Source organism: Rhinolophus sinicus, linkage group LG16 (genome assembly GCF_036562045.2).
Source record: "Rhinolophus sinicus isolate RSC01 linkage group LG16, ASM3656204v1, whole genome shotgun sequence".
In the NCBI taxonomy this organism is placed as follows: domain Eukaryota; kingdom Metazoa; phylum Chordata; class Mammalia; order Chiroptera; family Rhinolophidae; genus Rhinolophus; species Rhinolophus sinicus.
In genome coordinates this window covers 18,319,252-18,341,230 of record NC_133765.1, presented here as the reverse complement: position 1 = coordinate 18,341,230, position 21,979 = coordinate 18,319,252, and the positions used below count along the sequence as shown (strand labels likewise).

At 45.0% G+C, this 21,979-nt stretch overlaps 1 long non-coding RNA gene and 5 gene segments (V, D, J or C); 5 read left to right on the top strand and 1 right to left on the bottom strand.

Moving 5' to 3' along the window:
- The window catches only part of LOC109439166 (immunoglobulin lambda-1 light chain), a 316,010-nt gene that overhangs the window by 167,657 nt on the left and 126,374 nt on the right, over positions 1-21,979 (top strand).
- Positions 1-21,979, top strand: part of LOC109439815 (putative non-functional immunoglobulin lambda variable 1-50) — a 370,373-nt gene that overhangs the window by 230,799 nt on the left and 117,595 nt on the right.
- The window catches only part of LOC141569198 (immunoglobulin lambda variable 2-18-like), a 135,130-nt gene that overhangs the window by 24,080 nt on the left and 89,071 nt on the right, over positions 1-21,979 (top strand).
- Positions 1-21,979, top strand: part of LOC109439163 (immunoglobulin lambda variable 2-18) — a 123,598-nt gene that overhangs the window by 18,106 nt on the left and 83,513 nt on the right.
- Positions 2,785-9,915, bottom strand: LOC141569201 (uncharacterized). Its single transcript, XR_012492663.1, has 3 exons — positions 8,989-9,915; positions 6,311-6,726; positions 2,785-5,976 (listed from the first exon to the last, which is right to left on the bottom strand). It is a non-coding gene; the product is annotated as an uncharacterized LOC141569201 (long non-coding RNA).
- LOC109439744 (immunoglobulin lambda variable 3-10) lies at positions 17,337-18,026 on the top strand. The segment is given in 2 exon segments: positions 17,337-17,443; positions 17,596-18,026. Coding segments are annotated over 2 exon segments (477 nt in total).

The following is a 21,979-nucleotide window of genomic DNA, read 5'->3' as shown; positions in this document are numbered from 1 at the left end:
AAAAGGATTGTAATTCTGTGTTTCTGAATGTTCTGGTGGTCAGAGACCACTTCCTAGATAAGTGATACATACACAGAACTGAAAGAATGACTGGGATTTAGGCACTCTCTGGGCGAGGAGTAGGGTCATGGGAAAGGTTTCAGTCAGAGAGAAACACAGGCAGAGGCTGCAAGACAGAGAGAGCGTAAGGTGCAGAAAGTAGGAAAGTCCATATCAACTGGAGCTGAGAACCAGAAAATGTCACGAACATCTATTTCTATCTGGGCATCCCCACACACACCCAGGGGGCTTGTGAAATGTCTCTTCTTAAAAATATCCTCCACATCATTGCTGGGCCTAGTACCTGAATCAAGCTCAGTTGATGAGGGCAGAACAGTTAATCACCAAGACCCGAGTGGCCTAAGAAGGGCTTGGGGGCACAAGCAGGAGGAAGTGAGAGGCTCCATGGTGACCTGGACCAGAGCTTCTGGAAACTCAGTGAGCACACAAGTGCTCCAGGTGTCTCCTAAGATGCAGCTGCCACAGCAGCAGGTCAGGATGGGTCCAGGACCCTGCATGTCTGATGGCTCCTGGGGAGCCTGTGCTACTGGTCCTCCGAGGACCACACTGGGACTGGCTTCACTCCTGCTCACCTTCTACTCACAGCTCAGGTGAGAGTCACCACAGGAAGGCACTGTCTGTGAAGCACAAGAGACCTACTCTCCCTCCCATTCAGGGTGTGTGGGGCCTTGGCCCTGCAATCACCCCTGTCCACACCTGTCCTTCCTGTTAGGGTTGGGGATCCTATCTGTCTTTACTCTGCCCCCTTGGCCTCTTAGTATCTCCCAAACATGATCACATCTCCTGTGCTGAAGCAGCAGTGACATTGAGGGTTATAATAATGTCTCCTGCTACCAAAGCCTTTGGCCACAGGTCCACATGTGGCCACGCCCCATCATGATCCCAGAAGGAACAGCATGTGGACATGGGGTCAACAATCAAACCTTAGATACTTCAGATTGTATCTAAGGACCCAAGTCTGACAAGTCAGCTTCTTTGAACATGTCTCAGCTCAGCCCAGCCACGAGGCTGATTAGTATTGCTATTTCTATGCAGGGAAAGGGATGGGGCTCTTTCCCACTGTTCCTATGTAATAAGGAAGTGAAACCAAAGCCTTCCAGAGATTCTAGACTTGACTGTTATCCCCTGGAATGCAACACCTTCCAGATTCAAGACTGAAGAAATGAGGTCCCTTCCTGTCTCTCATCACTCAGCAAAGTGAGCCCTTGAGGTCATCAGCTCATGAGGCCACTTGGGAACAAAGTCTCTGTCCCTGGCTGTGGTCTGCGTGCTCAGACGTGTATTTGACTTTCTTGAGAGAAACAGGTATAGATGACGTCCAGATGGCTCAGAGTCCAGGCTGGGAGAGAGCTGGGGCATCACCTTGAGATCCTGCCTCTAGCTACTGTTGTCCACCCCATTGTGGGATGGGGGCTTCTCTATCCAGCTTTTCAGATCTGTTCCCTCTTCCGATTATCACAGAGAGAGTGGAGGACAGTTGATAATGGACTGACTTGCATGGTATTCAAGGAAGCAGCTTCTTGCGGGAGGGTTGGTGTTGCCAGGAAACATTGCCAATGTCAAATGTCCCCAAACCAAGACTTTCTATATTTCTGTATCTTTCTTCCTCCCACTACTCGGATGCCTTTGCTTTATATTAAGTATAAGGAAAAGGACTAAGGATATTAATAGAAGGAGGAAGAATAAACATTCACGTGGGCTTACTACGTACCAGCACCAGTTGCAGTGCTTCATATTTATTAAATTGTTTAATCGCAAATACTCTTCAACAGGCATTCTCATCATCACCCCCTTTTACAGATGGGGAAGCTGAGGCACAGAGGGATGAACATCTTGTCTGAGGTCAGAACTAGAAAGTGGTGGACCCAGCAGCAAGCCGAGGTCTTTGATCCCAGGGTCCCTGGGCTTCATCACCATCCTGTGGTCTCTCATTGTGCTTTCAAAGCTAAGACTTGGTCTCTCCTTAAGGTGCCAGAAACTTCTTTCTCTTTTCTCAAAAGCAAGTGACTTACGGTATGGTGACTTTGCAGTGTAGTCTTATCCAATAGAAATAAAATTCGAACCACATGTGTAATTAAAAATTTTCCAGTAGCTGCATTTAAGAGATTAGATGAAACAGGTGATTAGTTTCTATTATATAATTTAACTTAGTTGAAAAATACTACTTTAATAGAAATAGAATACAATAATATTGATATAGTTTACATTATTTTTATACTGTCTTTCAAACCTGGTGTGTATTTAAGAAGTACAGCATGTCTTTACTGGGACAACCCACATGTCATTCTCAACAGCTGCATGTGGCTTTTAGCCACCATATTGGGACAGAGCAGGATAGGTGGATTAGGTTTCCTCCAGGAAACTGTCCCTGCAGTATATACTCAGCCACTAGGGGGCGACGGAGGGTCCCACTACCCAGAGGCCTCACCCAGAGGTCTCACTAGGGAAGAATGGTTGCTCCTAGAAATAAGGGAATTCTTTTTCTTTTTTTAAATTTTATTGGGGAATATTGGGGAACAGAGTGTTTCTCCCAAGGCCCATCAGCTCCAAGTAGTTGTCCTTCAATCTAGTTGTGGAGGGTGAAGCTCACTGGCCCATGTGGGAATCGAACCGCCAACCCTGTCGTTCAGGGCCCATGCTCTAACCAACTGAGCCATCCGGCCTCCCTGGGAATTCTTATAACATGCTTCCACTGTCAACATAAGAACTGTCCAAACCTGTAGATAATTTTTATAAGACTTTATTTGAGCCAAACTGATGACATATGCTGGGGAGCAAGATCTCAATGCTCCCAAGAATAACAGTTTTGTAGCTTCTTTTATGCATTTGAAATTAAAGAGGGATTACACAGAGATGGGAGAAACAAGGCAGGCATTGGATTAAGGATAGTTAATAAGATTATGTACTTTCTTGAGGATGGTTACAGTTTATTTCAAAGGTGTGTTAACCTAGATGCACAAACGTAATGGACAGGGCTTGCATGAGGCAAAGGTAAGCCTTTTACTAAAGAAGTCATATGCCTGGGGCATAACTACGCACCATGACCTGCCCAGGTAGGAATTTATGACCAGATCACCCTATGAGGTTACTTTCCATAGAACGCCCTGTTTTTCATCCACGCTACACTCTTTCCTTATCAAAGACTAGATATTAAATACAACTACAATTTTAAAGATGATTCTGAGCCATCAAACACATTTTTATTATTAGTCAGTGTAATAAATGACAATTGTTTGTGTGAATTTTAAAATAAATATTGGTACAGAATACCTTTCAGTGAAAAAATTATTTCCATAAACCTCACGCAAGTCATAAAGTTGTATTTTGTGCAGAGATCTAGAGGGAAGGGGGATCGTAAGGAATACTTTATTGAGTTGGAAGACTGGTTATTGCCCACAAAGGCACATATTGACCTAATTCACAAGCACAGATCGTATTTATGAAGGTCAATTCTCCCAGGACGGCACTAACAGGTTACCTCCCATGTTGTCATGACCCAGAGCACAGGTGTGAGAACAGGCCTGCAGGAGTGGACAGTGGGGTTCCATGGGGAGACTCTGAGGTGTGAAGTGTGTGGAGTGGAAACATCAGGTGGGAAGGGCAGAGAAAGCCATGTGTCACCTGCTTAGCTGGGAACAGTAGTGGGAGGCAGGTGGCCTCCTCTTATCTTCAATTGTCTCTTTTAGACCAAACTCTGAGGGGTGAGCCATGGGGTCCTTCTGTCTCTACACAGGTATCCCTACAGTGCTTCACACGTCATTTCTACATACAACGTCTCCAGCTAGGTTACGTCATCCTCAATTGCACTAGGTTTGAAAATAAATACATTTGTTTGAGATATAGGTAAAAATGTATCTTGCCAATCACGTTTATTAAAATTTATTAAGATTTCTCTTCCTATTCGGACAGTTGTCCAAACACAATAGCCTTGACCATGTTAGAAAAGGAATTCTGACCTGTCAGTACCCTAGCCTGACGCGAGGAGCCCAGTTAGTTACCTGATTCCCAATGTCATGCTGACATGTAATCCTGTGTTGTTGGCCATGGGGGGGGAGCAGATTGAGTGTCCCCACCTCTGTTCACAGACAGTCCCGTGTTTCACTGGGTAATGCAAATTCCAACACCATGAAGATCTGAGACTCCTCAGAACAGACTCAGGAAGGACAGAGCAGCTGAATATAGAAGACAGGGTTGTGACATGAGAAGTCCAAGAGGTCTGGGACATGTGGAGGAGGAGGTGTGGGTCATGGTGAGGGGCAGAGCCGGGAGGGGGCGCAAAGGAAAGCTGGTCAGTCTCCTGCATGGGAATCTTGACTCATCATCACTGTCTGGGGGACTTTGGGGAAAACATTTTTCTCAGAATGACAACTCCCTCCTTGTTAGACTGGAGGAGGGGCTGTACCTTTAGCAGAAGGATGATGCTGGGTTATTATGCTGTCGGGTGAGGGGGAGCTGGTAAAAAATTCATCAAAGGTCTGCATCTATTAAGGACTCAAAAGTCACTCTGTGAACTAATCATACATGTATGATGACATTTACCCTGGGGGCACCAGGGGGCACTGTGGGTCCTGGTTTGGGGACCCAAATAAGTCCTATTCCCCTGGGCCATGCTCAGTGCAAAGGGCGTGACTGATGTTCCTTTGAAGACACTTCTACTGGGTACAATCAACTCTCCACTCTGAAACCCACACCTGGCCCTTCTGACCGCAGGAAATTATCAACAGGAGACCCTTGGCTCAGGGCTCAGATAAGAGCTCAAACAGACACTTGGGGAATAGAAAATAGATTTGCATTCATGCTCCTCCCTTTCTGAGCTTCAAGGAGAGAGAATGAGACAGGAGCTTGGAGAGGCCAGTCCCAGCTGCGCAGCCTCAGGACAGAGCTCCTGGAAGACCCTCCCCACCATGGCCTGGGTTTCCTTCTGCCTCCTGCCCCTGGTTTTCTCCACAGATCAGAGCGTCCCAGGGCATTCAGGGGTCCCGCTACCCAATATTTCCCTCCAAGCACAGTCCGGAGGGGCATCTGTCCAGTCAGGGTGCATTCAGCATCTCTATTGTATTTTGCGTTTCCAGGTCTCTGTGCTCAGCCTGTGCTGACCCAGCCCCCATCTGCATCTGCCTCCCTGGGAGCCTCGGCCAAGCTCACCTGCACCCTGAGCAGTGAGCACAGCACCTACACCATTCGCTGGTTTCAGCAGCAGCCAGGGAAGGCCCCTCAGTGTGTGATGAAAGTTAAGAGTGACAGGAGCCACAGCAAGGCCGATGGGATCCCCGATCGCTTCTCGGGTTCCAGCTCTGGGGCTGAGCGCTACTTAACCATCTCCAACCTCCAGTCTGAGGACGAGGCTGAGTATTACTGTGGTGTAGGCTATACACTTGATGGCCAGTACGGGTAAGCCACAGTGATAGACAAAGGGGAAGTGAGACAAAAACCTCCCTCCCTCCGTCCCCTTTTCCCCACGGGGACGCAGGGCGAGCTGCTCTCTGTCTGTCCCCCAGGTGCTGAGATTTCACTTTTCTCCCATCATCCTTCACCTCCTCCGTGAGACAGTACTAGGGAGAGGCAGACATGGGTTGTAATTTAGGCCATTTTGACAACACAACAAACATTCTGTTTCCTCCAACTCGGGCCTTTCGGGACAACGCTAGGAGAGACCAGACCAGCCAAGGCAGGAATGTGGTCTTGAGAGTGTGATGGGGCTGATATGACCACATCTCCAGCAGCCGTCAGGCTGTGTGCCTCCCACCGTGGGGTTGTGCTCATGGAGGAAAGATGATCTCAGGCCTCTGGGGAGTCATAGCAGCGAGTGTCTTGATCAGGTGCCCCATGAGTGACGCAGGACTGAGGTTCCAAGGGAGGTCCTCAGAGGAGGCAGGATGGAGAGCCTTGATCCTGTGGTGTGGGCAGAGCTGGGTCCTGTGGGAAAGCGGGGCTTGTTAGGAGGTCTGCAGCAGGACCGACATGGAGCATGGCCTGGGCTTCTCCAGCCATGAGGGATTCTCAGCTTGTGGTGACTGGATGGCTTCACATGTGCCCACAGGACGTTTCTAAAGACAGGTCAGGACCAAGTCCACTGGGACAGTCTTAGGGCATGGGGGATGGAGGACACTGAGGTGGAAAACATATCGCTTCCCCCACCCCTAAGTCTCAGCCCTGTGGGTGATCCGCCTCAAATACATTTGTGGAGAGCAAGTTTATTGGATGTGTTGATTTTCTCTGTAGCTTTTCAGGAAAAAAAGGACACACTCACCTCTTCGAGTCAGCATGGACGAGCCATGTTATCCATAATAACACTGGTTCGAGGACACTGAACTGAGCAGGGTCGACGGGGATTTGAAGGCTCATCCCCAGTGACTGACTCTGAGATGAAAGTCCAGGAGCTGCCCATGGTCTGAGTGACTCCCAAGGGGGCAGGAGGGCAGGAGCTGCTGGTATCCGGGGAGGGAATAGAGAGGGTGCAAGGGAACAGACTGAGACATGGACTCAGGGCTCAGTCCTGCAGTGATCTCTGTCACTGAGGCTGGCTGGAGTCACAGGGACACAGGGCCGTCTCCATCCTCCTCACTCCAGTAAAGGGTTGTTCTCTACAAGGATTGTAGTGAAGTTGTCCCAAGCAAGTCTCCTGCGGGTCCCACTAGCGAGAAGTCTCCTCCAGCACTTATGCTGCTAGAAAAAGAATCGGTAGAGAATTAAATCCAAACCCCAGTGTGGACCACACCTCATCCATGGCCACCAGGGCCTGTGGTGCTAATAACATGGAAGTTAGTCAGCAGTGGCCTCGGATGGACAGACGGAGGGACATTCTGTAAAAGTGATGACAGTGAGTGGAAAGGGAACAGATACAGATCGTCCCCTGCTGTGCTTAGATGGTGACCAGCCAGGGAAGGAGCTGCCACCAAACATCCCAGGTCAGAGAGGGGCAAAGAGTCCATGAGAGGCCATTTCTTATGGTCAAGTTTACAAGAGGGTCAGGGTCTCACTAAGAGACCACTGCCACCTCTGTCCTGTGACAGTGACTAATGAGCAGTGTGAAGTATCCCTTTCATTGTGTGTTCCATATCTGTGGCTCTGGCTTCATAGATGCCAGGTGATTCTGAGACCAAAAAGTAAAAATGTAAAGAAAACGTTTTTGTGTGATATCAATTTTACTCAATATAGGTGTTGAAAAAAGAAAAATGAATGCTCTGTGTACCCTGTGGCCTTGGGAGTCCCCAGAAGAAGAAACTAAAACAGGTCACAGGACCTGCTCATGCGGCGAGATGGAGCTGATGTGGCTGAGAGTGTGACAGGGAGGTGTCCTTTCCCCTCAGGCTCTCTCTGCCTCTCTCTCTCTCTCTCTCTCTCTCTTTCTCTCTCTCTCCCCCACCCTCTGGATTTTTCTGTTACCAGTGATCTATTTAATTCTTCAGTATATCTCTGTTTTATGTTTTTTATTCCTTTTTCATCAACTCCTTAATTTTTTCCTCTTCATATAATGTGTGTGTGTAGTTAGTTCGATGTGATTTTATCCCACGTGTAGGAAGGATCCACCACACCAGTCAAGACACACAACACTTCCATCACCACAAGGGTCCCTCGTGCTGTCCTTTGGTAACAGCACCCACCTCCTCCCTCTGAAGTTTTGTCCCCTGCACCTAACTAATCCTTGGCACCACTAATTCATTCTCCATTTCTACAATTTTGTGTTTTTAGAATAGACCTATTGAAACAAAAAATAGAACGGTGTGCTATATAGCTTTTGGGATTGTCGCTTTTCACTTCACCTAATTCCCTGCAGATTTCTCAAACTTTTTGTTGCACTAAGAGTTCCCTCCTTTTCATTGCTGAGTAGTATCCATGGTCCGAGTGGACAAAAGTCTGATCATCCACCATAGAGGGGCATCTGGATTGTTCTCACTTTGGGACATGATGTACAAGGGTGCCATGGACACTTGTGTATAGTTTCTCTGAAACATAAGTTGTCTCTTCTCTGAAATAAATGCTCAAGAGCACAATTGCTGAGTTGTGTGCTAATTGCAAGTTTAGGTTTTTAAGAAGCTGCCAAACTCCTTCCAGAGTGTCTGCACCATTTCACATTCCCATCAGGGGATGAGTGGTCCCATTTCTTCACAGCTTTGCCAGCATTGGGGGTCGTCACATTTTTTTACTTTAGCCATTCTGACAGGTGCATGGAAATATCTCTTTGTTATTTTAATTTGCATTTCCCTAATGGCTATGACAAACATCATTCCATGTGCTTGTTGCCATCTCTCTATCCTCTTTTATGACATATCTTGACCCTTGACCATTTTCTCAATGTATTATTTTTGTTTTCCTTTTATTGTTTACAGAGTTCTTTTTTTTTTAAATTAAAGTTTATTGGGGTGACAATTGTTAGTAAAGTTACATAGATTTCAGGTGTACAATTCTGTATTACATCATCTATAAATCCCATTGTGTGTTCACCACCCAGAGTCAGTTCTCCTTCCATCACCATATATTCGATCCCCCTTACCCTCATCTCCCACCCCCCACCCCCCTTACCCTCTGGTAACCACTAAACTGCTGTCTGTGTCTATGAGTTTTTGTTTCTTATTTGTCTTGTTCTTTAGTTGTTTTTGGTTTATAAACCACATATCAGTGAAATCATATGGTTCTCTGCTTTTTCTGTGACTTATTTTGCTTAGCAGAGCACTCTTTTTATGCTCTATACAATATTTGTTAACTGGATATTTAGTTTGCAAATATTTTCTATCTGTTATTTGTTTTTTATCTCTTTAGACAGTTTTGCAAAACAAAATAATAATTTTGATATATTGACCTTTCTTTTTATGAATCATGTATATGGTGTCGTCCAGATTTTTTGCCTAACTCTAGATCCCCAAAACTCTCGCATTTCTTTTCTTTTTTTCTAACCTGAAACAAAGAAACAAAGAGAAAAAACCTTACCTGAGAGTTCCATCACCAGTTTCACTGTGTCCGATCATGGAATCTGGCCTCTGGCCTCTGGCACACCAGCATGACCACTGTCCCTACAAGCACTTCCCACCACCACCCCTATGAATGACCTCATAAGTAGGCAGGATGACTGGGGGGGTCTCCCCAAGCCCAGGGAGTCGGCCCGGGGCTCAGCTTGAGCTGAGTGTGCAGGTGCTGGGTCAGGAGTCTCTCTCAACCCCACAGAGAGCTCTGGGGAACCTGGGTATAGGCCTGGGAATGAGGGCCCAAATTTAAATACTCCAGAAGCCCAGCTTTTCTCTGCTCAGTGGGAGACACTCAACAAGCCACAAAAGGAAGGAAGTAAATTTGCATGAAGACTCCCCCCACACACACTGTTTCTTGAGAATAAGAGTTGCCCAGAGACCACTTCTCCAGCTGTGGGCTCAGAGGCAGGATCTATAGCATCTCCACCATGGCCTGGACTCTTCTCCTGCTCCCCCTCCTCACTCTCTGCACAGGTGCTGCCCCCAACCCTGTCTGCCTCTCAGCTCCCACAGGACCCTGAGCGGGACCTGCCCCAAACTCTGAGCACAGACCAGGCACAGCCTGAGAATGGGACCTACTGGGAGGGTCTTAATCCTCAAGCTTCCTCTCTTCTTCTCTCCTACAGGCCCTGTGGCCTCCTATGAGCTGACCCAGTCGCCTTCTTTGTCAGTGGCCCCAGGACAGACGGCCAGCATCAGCTGCACTGGAGATTTACTGGATAAAAAATATACTCAATGGTTCCAGCAGAAGCCAGGCCAGGCCCCTGTGAGAGTCATTTATAAGGATAGCGAGCGGCCCTCAGGGATCCCTGACCGATTCTCTGGCTCCAGCTCAGGGAAGACGGCCACCCTGACCATCAGCGGGGCCCAGGCCGAGGACGAGGCTGACTATTACTGTCAGTCATGGGACAGCAGTGGTAATGCTCACAGTGACACAGGCAGACGGGGAAGTGAGACAATAACTCCCTTCCTAGTGTGTGTCACACTGTCTTTCAGCCCCAGGAGAACTAGTGACAAAGCCATGAGTGGGTCTGGCCCAGTTCTCCAGATCTGAGATCCCCAGGCTGCCCCCTCTTCCAGCCCCCAGGGAGCTCTGCAGAGGCTGAATCAGGAGTGGATTCAGGGCTGGCAGGACCACACTGTCCTGGTGTTGTCTGAGCCTGGGTGTGAGTTGGGGACCGAGGGCGTGAGTAGAAGGAAACACAGAGGGAGACATACATCCAGTGGTAACTGACCCTGGATATCAATTTGATGGTGACTGGGACACTCATTGGTCCCATCCTGGAGTAAACCTTAGAACCATCCAGCTCATCTGAGCTCATGAAGCCCCAGGATCCATGGCAGCCTGGGACTCTGCACAGAGCCAACCAGTGCATTGAACACCGTGCAATCCCCCACTGTCCCCTCCTCACAATTAAACCACCCTCCTACCACTGCTGGGGACCCTGGCAGCTCACAGCTGTGCCTTCACTGGGAAGTGCTGTCATTGTAGAGGACTGCCTTCCCCAAGGTCATGCCCCCTCTGAGAGTGTGGCTCAGGTCTAAGAACCACGTGAGGCCTAGATGCCAAGACCTTGCCTCAGTTCAGGATGACCTTTCAGGGCCTCCCAGCTGAGTCATCAATTGTTACCACATTGTATGTCACCAATCTTGTCTCCCACATTTACTTCCAGAAGTATCACTGCAAAACCCCAGTGCAGGCAATTCTCCCTCTCCCAGTGTGCTTCCAGGGAACTTCAAATATTCATTCATGTGTTCTGAGGACCACAGCCTAGGAGCAAACTCCCTGAGGTCAAAGAGGAACCACCCAGAGACACTGGAGGGCATGTGCAGAGCTCACACACCAATCAGAAGCCGTGCTTGTCCCTTGGTCAGAGAGGGAAAGCTCCTAATCAAGGCATCAGGTTGACTCGTCAGAAGAGCTTTGCTTCACTCGCGGGGAAATCAGCCTGAGACTGATGCTGCTCGGGTCCCACCTAAGAAAGTGTATCAGCAAGTTTCCATTCACTTTACTGAATGTAGAACAATGTAGAAGACAAAAATATGTATAGAAATACAAACATTATGCAGTAAACAAGGAAATATTCACAAGGCCTGAATCCTGTCAAAATTTCCTGGAAGGAAGCAAGAAAATATGACCCATAATAATCAAAAAACCAATCAATCCAAACTGACCATGAAATATCACAGGTGATTGAATTTTCAGCAAGAAAGCAAAATAAGTTATTATAACTATATTCCACTTTATTGTGAAGGTAAAGGAATGATTGACTATGTTAATTGCAGACTAGGAAGACATTAAAAAAACAACAACACCCAAGTCAAACTTTTAAAAAAGAAAAGTACAGTGTCTGAGATTAAAATTCCACTTGAGATTGACAGAATATTAAGCACTGCAGTGGAAAAAGAAATAGCGAATTGATGACACTTCACTATAGAAATAAATGAAACCACAGAGAAAGAAAAGACTTTGACAAAAAATGAACAGAAGCATCAGTGTGTGATCGGACAACTTCAACAACCCAAATATACATGCAATTTCAGGCTTTGAAGCAAAAAGTGTTGGGGGTAGTTGGTAAAAAATATTTGAAGAAATATTGGCCAAAAATACTGTAGTTTTGGTGAAACTTCAGAACCCACATATCCAAGAAGCTCAACAAACCCCAAGCACAGAAAATATAAAGGAACCATCAACACATATCATAATCAAAGTCCTTAAAACCAGCGATGAAGAGACAATCATAACAGCAGCCTAGAGAAAGGACGTTCTGTACAGAGAAGAGCCAGCGTGATCAGAGTAAAGTTTTCAATGGAAGAAACACAACCAGGAAGAGAATGGAGCAGTGTCTTTAGAATACCAACGGCAAACAAACAAAAATCTGTCAACTTTGAACTGTACCTGGAGAATGTATGTCAAAGAGGAAGGCAAAATAAAACTTTCTCAGAAATATGAAAACTTACAGAATTGATCACCATCAGAACCTCAGTACAAGAAGGAACAAAGGAAACTCCTTGGTCAGTCAGGAGGAAAATGAACGAGATAGAAATGGAAACTCACACAAAGAAATGAAACGCATCAGATATGGCCACTGTGTGGATGAATATAGACTCTTTTCAATGTATTAAATTTTATAAAATATCGCACTGCTTAACACAAAAAACAAATAACAATATATGCCGTGGTTTATAATGTATCTTAAAGCAAATATATGACAATGTTAGCACGAAAGTTTGGGAGGAAGAAGAACACGTCATAATGTTCCCATGCTATATGTGAAATGATACAATATCACTAGAAGGTAGACTTTGCTAAATTGGATATGTCTTGTATACTCTATGCCAACCATTAAAATACACCCTTTTAAACAACAGTTATAGCAAATAAGCCAACAAAGGAGATAATAAGAAAATATAAAAGTATATTCCGTAATCTAAAAGGAGACAGAAAAAGGGAAAGTTGAACAATGAACAGACGGGACACACACAAACAAAAAACGCAAATTGATAAAGACGGTATTTTTAACAGAACTATATTACTAATCACGTTCATTGTAAATGGTTAAATATCACATTTAAAGGGTAGCTATTGTCCGATTGAATTTTATAGCCAGACTTTGTCAAATGCAGCCTACAAGAAACCCACTTGAAATTTTACGACCACAAAAGTCTAAGTGCAAACTCAGTACGTTTTCAACTCCCCCATCTGCTCCCCAAAGAAGCTCATAGGAAATCCATAGGGCATAGACCATGCAGCTACAGAAATGCCCTTCACCCCTCCCACCTCTGCCACCTCAGCCTCCAAGATGTAGGTCCCAGTGTCAAGGCTGAGGGTAAAATCAGGCACACATGGTAAATCAAGGTGAATAGTAAGACGGTGAGGATATCAGTGGAAAGAGGATGAGGGAATGGAAGTCCTCATGGGCTCACAGGTGTGGGGAAAGCTCCTGTGTGACGGTCCTGCTTCATACGTTAATTGAGGGTTTGTGTCCACACTCATGGGAGACATTAGCCTAGTTTTTTTTTTCCCTTTTGTGTCATGTCTTTGTCTGGGTTTGGTCTCAGAGTCACAATGACCAGAGAGAATGAGTTAGAAAATGTTCCCTTCGCCTCCATATGCTGAAAGACTTTATTTAGGATTGGTATTATTTCTTCCCTAAATATTTAATAGAATTTACCAGTGAAGCCATTTGGGACAGGGCTTTCCTAAGCAGGAAGATACTTAATTGCTAATTCAATGTCTTGCCTTGTCATGGGTCTATTCAGATTTTCTATTTCTTCATGAGTCAATTTTGATACTTAAGTCTTTCTAGGAGTTAGTCCAAGTTACAGAAGGCATCTAAAAAGTTAAGATTAAATGTTATTACAATCCCTATAATCCTTTCAACATCTGGAAAGTCTATAATGAAGTTTTTCTTTTATTCCTGATTTGGGTAATTTCTGTCTTCTCTCTCTTTTTTTTTCTTGGTCACTCTACCTAAAGCATTATTGATTGTATTGCCCTGTTCAAACAGCCAAAATTTGGATTCATTGATGTTCTCCATTGTTTTCCTATTTTCTATTTTATTGATCTTCTGCTCAGATCTATTTTCTTTCTTTCTTTCTACTTACTAGGAGTCTGATATACTCATCTTTTTTTAGGTTCATATGGTGGAAGCTTAGATTATTTATTCTAGAACTTTCTTGCCAATGTTCAGCTTTAAAAGGTATAAATTTTCACAAATCACTGCCTCAGCTGCAGTCCTGAAATTTTGTTATGTTTTGGGTTTACTTTCGTCTTTAGAAAATTCAGTATTTTTTCTCATTTACAAAGTGTGATAAAAAAAATACAATGAATGTTTAAATTTAAAAAAAATTATTACAGTAAAAGACACATTGCCATTAATCCCTCTCAAAATACTCCTTCTCGCTTGGAACACAATTATGCCATCATTCTTGCCTCTCTCTGAAGTAGTTTTGGAAGTCCTCTTTCGTGAGTGTCTTTAGTTGTGCTGTCGTGGCTGCCTCGATGTCCTGAATTGATTCAAAATGTTTACCTTTCATGATCATTTTGAGTTTGGGGAAGAGTCAGAAGTCACATAGTGCAAGGTCTGGTGAATAAGGTAGGTGAGGGCACTTCATAATGTTTTTATTTGACAGAAATTGCCATATCAGAAGCAATGTGTGCCATGAAGCGCTGTCATGATGGAGGATGAAGTAAAGACACTCATGAAAGAGGACTTCCAGAACTGCTTCAGAAAGTGGCAAGAGTGATGGGACAAGTGTGTTCGAAGCGAGGGGGAGCATTTTGAGGGGGATTAATGGCAATGTGTTTTTTACTGTAATAATTTTTTTTTTAATTTAAACATTCACCATATTATTAGATCACCCCTCATGTGTTGTGAATTCTTTGACTCATGGCTTACTTAGAAATGTATGCTTTAATTTCCAAATAATTTGTTAGTTTGCACTTTTCATCAGGTTATCAATTTTAAATTTAATTCTATTGTGGTCATACTTTGTATGGTTCCAATCTTTTTCAATTTAGTGACCCTTGTTTAATGGCTAGAATATGGTCAATTCTGGAGAATTTTCCATATGTACTTGAAAAAACTTGTATTCTGCTATTGTGGGTATAGTAGTGTTTTACAAAATTCTTATTCATAATCTCTCTCTGCCTCTTGCTGTTTCTTTCTGTCTTCTCCCTCACTCCTTCCCTTCCTCAGAGATATAGAAATTGAACTGCACAAATCTGATTGTAGAATTTTCTACTTGTCCTTTGAGAGAAAAAACTGCTCAAATCATGAGTCCAATTGCTTTCTGATCCTAACAGAAGGCTTCCTGTGATTTCCCAGTACTCACTAGGAAGAGAAAGGCCGCGTTCAAACCCCAGCTGGCAATGCCACAAAAGCAGACGTGGATGACAGCGATGTGCCCCCATTAGTTCGGCTGATTGAGATAGAGATTTTGCTTTTTTTCCATATCAAATTTGGCCAAAATATCTGTCAGAAAATCTGGTATCTATTTTCAAATAATACATGATAATCTAAACTAAGGTCCTTGCATACATATTAAATCTTAGTCCAGAGGACACAAGCCCTACCACCTAACCTGGCCCTCACACTCCCTACCTGCCCTCTGGAAGCTCTGCCCCAAGGAGCCAAGATCGGAACCCAGAACCCCTGGGCTCCACTCCTGAAATTGCCTCCTCTTTTTTCTTTTTTCTTGGGGATTTAGTCTCTATAGCTCTCAACTTTGTCTGCTATGAAACGGGGAATTTTATACTTAATTTTAGAAACTCTTTTTTTTTTTTTAATCAAATGATACAGGGGAAATGAAAAGGTCTTTCTAATTAAAGAGAGACTCCGTAGGAACTCAGTTGAGGCTCAGGTCTTGAATCTCCTGTCCGTCCTCTCCAGAACTCAGGAGAGGGAATCAGCAGATTCCAGATTCTGACTTCTCCGTGGTGGGAATGGGCACCCAGATCTATGTCAGCAGGAAACTCCCAGTCTCATCAAAAGGCAGACGAAGCCAGTGTACACATCCTCCCCTTACACACTCTAGGACGTGTGAGATGAAGGTAAAATAATGCTACCGGGATGGTAATAATGACCATTTAAATGCACAACTGAGTTTCAGTGCCAGAAAGATCTTGGGACCCAACAGCCCTTATTGGGGTAAAAGGAAAGGTAGTTTGGGTTATTAAATATATAGGAAGACTGGGTCTCTATAGGGTGTCACATGGGTTTCTACAGAACTTGACACTTTGCAAAAGAACAGAGTTTATCCTGCATCCTCCATTCTTCTCACACGACAAATTACCAGCTAGGGCATTTTAACCCTGAGACAAGGTCACCAGAACTGCACCTCCCTGCCTCCTTGCACCTCCTATGTGACTTCTCTGTGCTGGGCTAGACAGGGCAGGGGGTCGCACCCTCTTAGGTGACCTGCAGGAGGGAAGCGCCTGGTCTGAGTTCTCCACCAGCAGGGGGCAGCAGAGCTGCAGCCAGGGGCAGCCAGGACAGAGGCTGGGGCTGCCCAGTTAGAGACTCAGAGGGACACCAGCTGCGGGGTCAGCAGTGTCCAGGGGTCAGTGCAGGGACTGGATTTCAGGAAGTCAATCCCATCCCCTTGAGACCCAAAGACCATGTTGTGTCAGACTCAGTGTCACCCCTGGACACTGGCAGGACCCAGGCACAGCGAGTGCTTCACCTGAAATGTGGGTCCCTCATTGTCCAGGAGGGATCCCAGGGAGCTGACACTCTGTCCTGGGCACGTCCAGAGACACCCTGACCTCACCCTCTGCCTCTCTCTCCCACCTCCAAGTACATTCTGACCTGGAGGCTGCAGCACCTTTGCCCGGGGTCATCTCAGGGGGTGGGAAGAAGCACTCGGAGCCCCTGGACCCTGGATGGGGCATCACAGACCCTTACGGAGACTCTCTCAGAGTGAAGTGGATTCTTACTCCTCAGGTCACAGCGCTGACACTGGGCTGTCCTTGTTCGGTGACAGGATCTGCCTCAGTGGAGGGACCACTGCCTATCTGGTCCCCGGCGCTCACAGCCTATGCAGAGACCATGACCCTGTAGAGACCCTCCCAGAGAACATGGAGTCTAAAGCTGGGGTTCTCAAGGTCCTTATAACAAGCTTACTTGAAACACTGATGAAATTTTTTTAAAGGATCCACAAGTTGATAAGCCACTTGGTAGTCTATTGTTGATGCGGGGTGTCAGAGAAAGTAGACAAACACCAGGTATAAAATGAGATGAGGACTTGGTGTGAATCTTCTAAAGCAAATGGATATTTAACAAAGAAACCATCATACACGAAACAGTGAACAAACATCCTAACACAGAACTGTGCTCTAATGAAATGTCGACGATGGGGGGACAATGTGGGGGGACACAGAGGGATGTGAAGGAGGAGGAGGAAGAGGACAGATTGTATGGACCACCATCTGCTGAACCAGGTGTTGTCACTTGTGTCTCAGAGGGCCCAGCCCAGCCCCATGGGCAGGTTCCTAGAAGGCCCGCAGCCCCACTGGGCCAGCCCAGGACAGACCACAGCGCAGGAGGGTCTGGGACAGCGGTCATGTGTGGTCAGACCCCAGAAAGGTGACTGTGATTATGGAACTTAGAGTCCGTGGCTGATTTTATGACCTGAGAAGCAGCTTAGAAGAAGCTGGGCGCTCTTTCCTTCCTCCTCAGTCACCTGTCCTGCCCCATCATGTGGAAAGAATGATCTCTTTAGCTCCTCCATTTGGAGCCTCAGATGAGGAGGACATTTGCATAAACACCAAATGATCACAGCCCCAAAGGACTGAAGGGAATAAGAGACCCTGGGGGAGCCCAGCCGTGCTGTGAGGTCTCAGGAAGCACGGTTCTAGGGCATCACCACCATGGCCTGGACGTCTCTCCTGCTCCCCCTCCTCACTTTCTGTACAGGTGTGGACCCCAGGCCCTTCCTGCAGTCTCAACCCCCACAGGACACTGAGCAGGCCTGCCCCAAAGCCTAAGCTCAGCCCAGACGCAGCTTAAAGGGGGCCTCATGGGTATGGGTCCTTCATTTTCAAGAACCTCTCCTCTTCTCTTTGCAGTCTCCGTGGTTTCCAATGAACTGACCCAGCCACCCTCGGTGTCAGTGACCCTGGGACAGACAGCCAGGATCACCTGCTCTGGAGATGCTATCGAGGAGGGATATGCTGTGCACTGGTACCAGCAGAAGCCGGGACAGGCCCCTGTGCTGGTCATCTATGCTGATAGCAACCGGCCCTCAGGGATCCCTGACCGATTCTCTGGCTCCAGCTCAGGGAAGACGGCCACCCTGACCATCAGCGGGGCCCGGGCCGAGGACGAGGCTGACTATTACTGTCAGTCATGGGATAGCAGTGGTAATGCTCACAGTGACACAGGCAGATGGGGAAGTGAGACACAAACTTTCTTCCCCATCTGTGTTACACTGTCCTTCAGCCCTCGGAGGACTGGTGACAAAGTCATGAGCGGGTCTGACCCCAATCTCCAGATCTGAGATCCCCAAGCTGCCCTCTCTTCCAGCCCTCAGGGAGCTCTGCAGAGGCTGAATCAGCAGTGGATTCAGGGCTGGCAAGACCACGCTGTCCTGGAGTTGTCTGAGCCTCGGTGTGAGTTGGGGACCAAGGGCGTGAGTAGAAGGAAACACAGAGGGAGACATACATCCAGTGGTAACTGACCCTGGATATCAATTTGATGGTGACTGGGACACTCATTGGTCCCATCCTGGAATAAACCTTAGAACCATCCAGCTCATCTGAGCTCATGAAGCCCCAGGATCCATGGCAGCCTGGGACTCTGCACAGAGCCAACCAGTGCATTGAACACCGTGCAATCCACCACTGTCCCCTCCTCACAATTAAACCACCCTCCTACCGCCGCTGGAGACCCTGGCAGCTCACAGCTGAGCCCTCACTGGGAAGTGCTGTCATTGTAGAGGACTGCCTCCCCCAAGGTCATGCCCCCTCTGAGAGTGGGCTCAAGTCTAAGAACCACCTGAGGCCTAGATGCCAAGTCCCTGCCTCAGTTCAGGATGACCTTGCAGGGTCTCCCAGCTGAGTCATCAATTATTACCACATTGTATGTCACCAATCTTGTCTCCTAAACTGACTTCCAGGAATATCACCCCAAAACCCCAGTGCAGGCAATTCTCCCTCCCCGTTTGCTTCCAGGGAACTGCAAATAGTCATCCATGAGTCCTGAGGACCACAGCCTAGGAGCAAACTCCCTGAGGTCAAAGAGGAACCACCCAGAGACACTGGAGGGCATGTGCAGAGCTCACACACCAATCAGAAGCCGTGCTTGTCCCGCGGTCAGAGTGGGAAAGCTCCTAATCAAGGCATCAGGTTGACTCGTCAGAAGAGCTTTGCTTCACTCGCGGGGAAACCAGCCCGAGACTGAATGCTGCTCGGGTCCCACCTAAGAAAGCGCAGCAGCAAGTTTCCATTCACTTCACTGAATGTAGAACAATGTAGAAGACAAAAATATGTATAGAAATACAAACATTATGCAGTAAACAAGGAAATACTCACAAGGCCTGAATCCTGTCAAAATTTCCTGGAAGGAAGCAGGAAAATATGACCCATAATAATAAAAAAAAATCAATCCAAACTGACCATGAAATCTCACAGGTGATTGAATGTGTCAGCCAGAAAGCAAAATAAGTTATTATAACTATATTCCACTTTATTGTGAAGGTAAAGGAATGATTGACTATGTTAATTGCAGACTAGGAAGACATTAAAAAAACAACAAAAAAAACACCCAAGTCAAACTTTTAAAAAAGAAAAGTACAGTGTCTGAGATGAAAATTCCACTTGAGATTGACAGAATATTAAGCACTGCAGTGGAAAAAAAAATAGTGAATTGATGACACTTCACTATAGAAATAAATGAAACCACAGAGAAAGAAAAGACTTTGACAAAAAATGAACAGAAGCATCACTGTGTGATCGGACAACTTCAACAACCCAAATATACATGCAATTTCAGGCTTTGAAGCAAAAAGTTTTGGGGGTAGTTGGCAAAAAATATTTGAAGAAATATTGGCCAAAAATACTGTAGTTTTGGTGAAACTTCAGAACCCACATATCCAAGAAGCTCAACAAACCCCAAGCACAGAAAATATAAAGGAACCATCAATACATATCATAATCAAAGTCCTTAAAACCAGCGATGAAGAGACAATCATAACAGCAGCCTAGAGAAAGGACGTTCTGTACAGAGAAGAGCCAGCGTGATCAGAGTAAAGTTTTCAATGGAAGAAACACAACCAGGAAGAGAATGGAGCAGTGTCTTTAGAATACCAACGACAAACAAAAAATCTGTCAACTTTGAACTGTACCCAGAGAATGTATGTCAACGAGGAAGGCAAAATAAAACTTTCTCAGAAATACGAAAACTTACAGAATTGATCACCATCAGAACCTCAGTACAAGAAGGAACAAAGGAAACTCCTCGGTCAGTCAGGAGGAAAATGAACGAGATAGAAACGGGAACTCACACAAAGAAACGAAACGCATCAGATATGGCCACTGTGTGGATAAATATAGAATCTTTTCAACGTATTAAATTTTATAAAATATCGCACTGCTTAACACAAAAAACAAATAACAATATATGCCGTGGTTTATAATGTATCTTAAAGCAAATATATGACAATGTTAGCACGAAAGTTTGGGAGGAAAAAGAACACGTCATAATGTTCCCATGCTATATGTGAAATGATACAATATCACTAGAAGGTAGACTTTGCTAAATTGGATATGTCTTGTATACTCTATGCCAACCATTAAAATACACCCTTTTAAACAACAGTTATAGCAAATAAGCCAACAAAGGAGATAATAAGAAAATATAAAAGTATATTCAGTAATTTAAAAGGAGACAGAAAAAGGGAAAGTTGAATAATGAACAGACGGGACACACACAAACAAAAAACGCAAATTGATAAAGACGGTATTTTTAACAGAACTATATTACTAATCACGTTCATTGTAAATGGTTAAATACCACATTTAAAAGGTAGCTATTGTCCGATTGAATTTTATAGCCAGACTTTGTCAAATGCAGCCTACAAGAAACCCACTTGAAATTTTACGACCACAAAAGTCTAAGTGCAAACTCAGTATGTTTTCAACTCCCCCCTCTGCTCCCCAAAGAAGCTCATAGGAAATCCATAGGGCATAGACCAGGCAGCTACAGAAATGCCCTTCACCCCTCCCACCTCTGCCACCTCAGCCTCCAAGATGTAGGTCCCAGTGTCAAGGCTGAGGGTAAAATCAGGCACACATGGTAAATCAAGGTGAATAGTAAGACGGTGAGGATATCAGTGGAAAGAGGATGAGGGAATGGAAGTCCTCATGGGCTCACAGGTATGGGGAAAGCTCCTGCGTGACGGTCCTGCTTCATACATTAATTGAGGGTTTTGTGTCCACACTCATGGGAGACATTAGCCTAGTTTTTTTTCCTTTTGTGTCATGTCTTTGTCTGGGTTTGGTCTCAGAGTCACAATGACCAGAGAGAATGAGTTAGAAAATGTTCCCTTCGCCTCCATATGCTGAAAGACTTTATTTAGGATTGGTATTATTTCTTCCCTAAATATTTAATAGAATTTACCAGTGAAGCCATTTGGGACAGGGCTTTCCTAAGCAGGAAGATACTTAATTGCTAATTCAATGTCTTGTCTTGTCATGGGTCTATTCAGATTTTCTATTTCTTCATGAGTCAATTTTGATACTTAAGTCTTTCTAGGAGTTAGTCCAGTTACAGAAGTCATCTAAAAAGTTAAGATTAAATGTTATTACAATCCCTATAATCCTTTCAACATCTGGAAAGTCTATAATGAAGTTTTTCTTTTATTCCTGATTTGGGTAATTTCTGTCTTCTCTCTCTTTTTTTTTTTCTTGGTCACTCTACCTAAAGCATTATTGATTGTATTGCCCTGTTCAAACAGCCAAAATTTGGATTCATTGACATTCTCCATTGTTTGCCTATTTTCTATTTTATTGATATTCTGCTCAGATCTATTTTCTTTCTTTCTTTCTTTCTACTTACTAGGAGTTTAATATACTCTTCTTTTTTTAGGTTCATATGGTGGAAGCTTAGATTATTTATTCTAGAACTTTCTTTCCAATGTTCAGCTTTTAAAGGTATAAAATTTCACAAATTATTGCCTCAGCTGCATTCCTGAAATTTTGTTATGTTTACTTTTGTCTTTAGAAAATTCAATATTTTTATCATTTACAAAGTGTGATAAAAAATACAATGAATGCTTAAATTAAAAAAAATTATTACAGTGAAAGACACATTGACATTAATCCCCCTCAAAATACTCCTTCTCGCTTGGAACACATTTATGCCATCATTCTTGCCTCTTTCTGAAGTAGTTTTGGAAGTCCTCTTTCGTGAGTGTCTTTAGTTGTGCTGTCGTGGCTGCCTTGATGTCCTGAA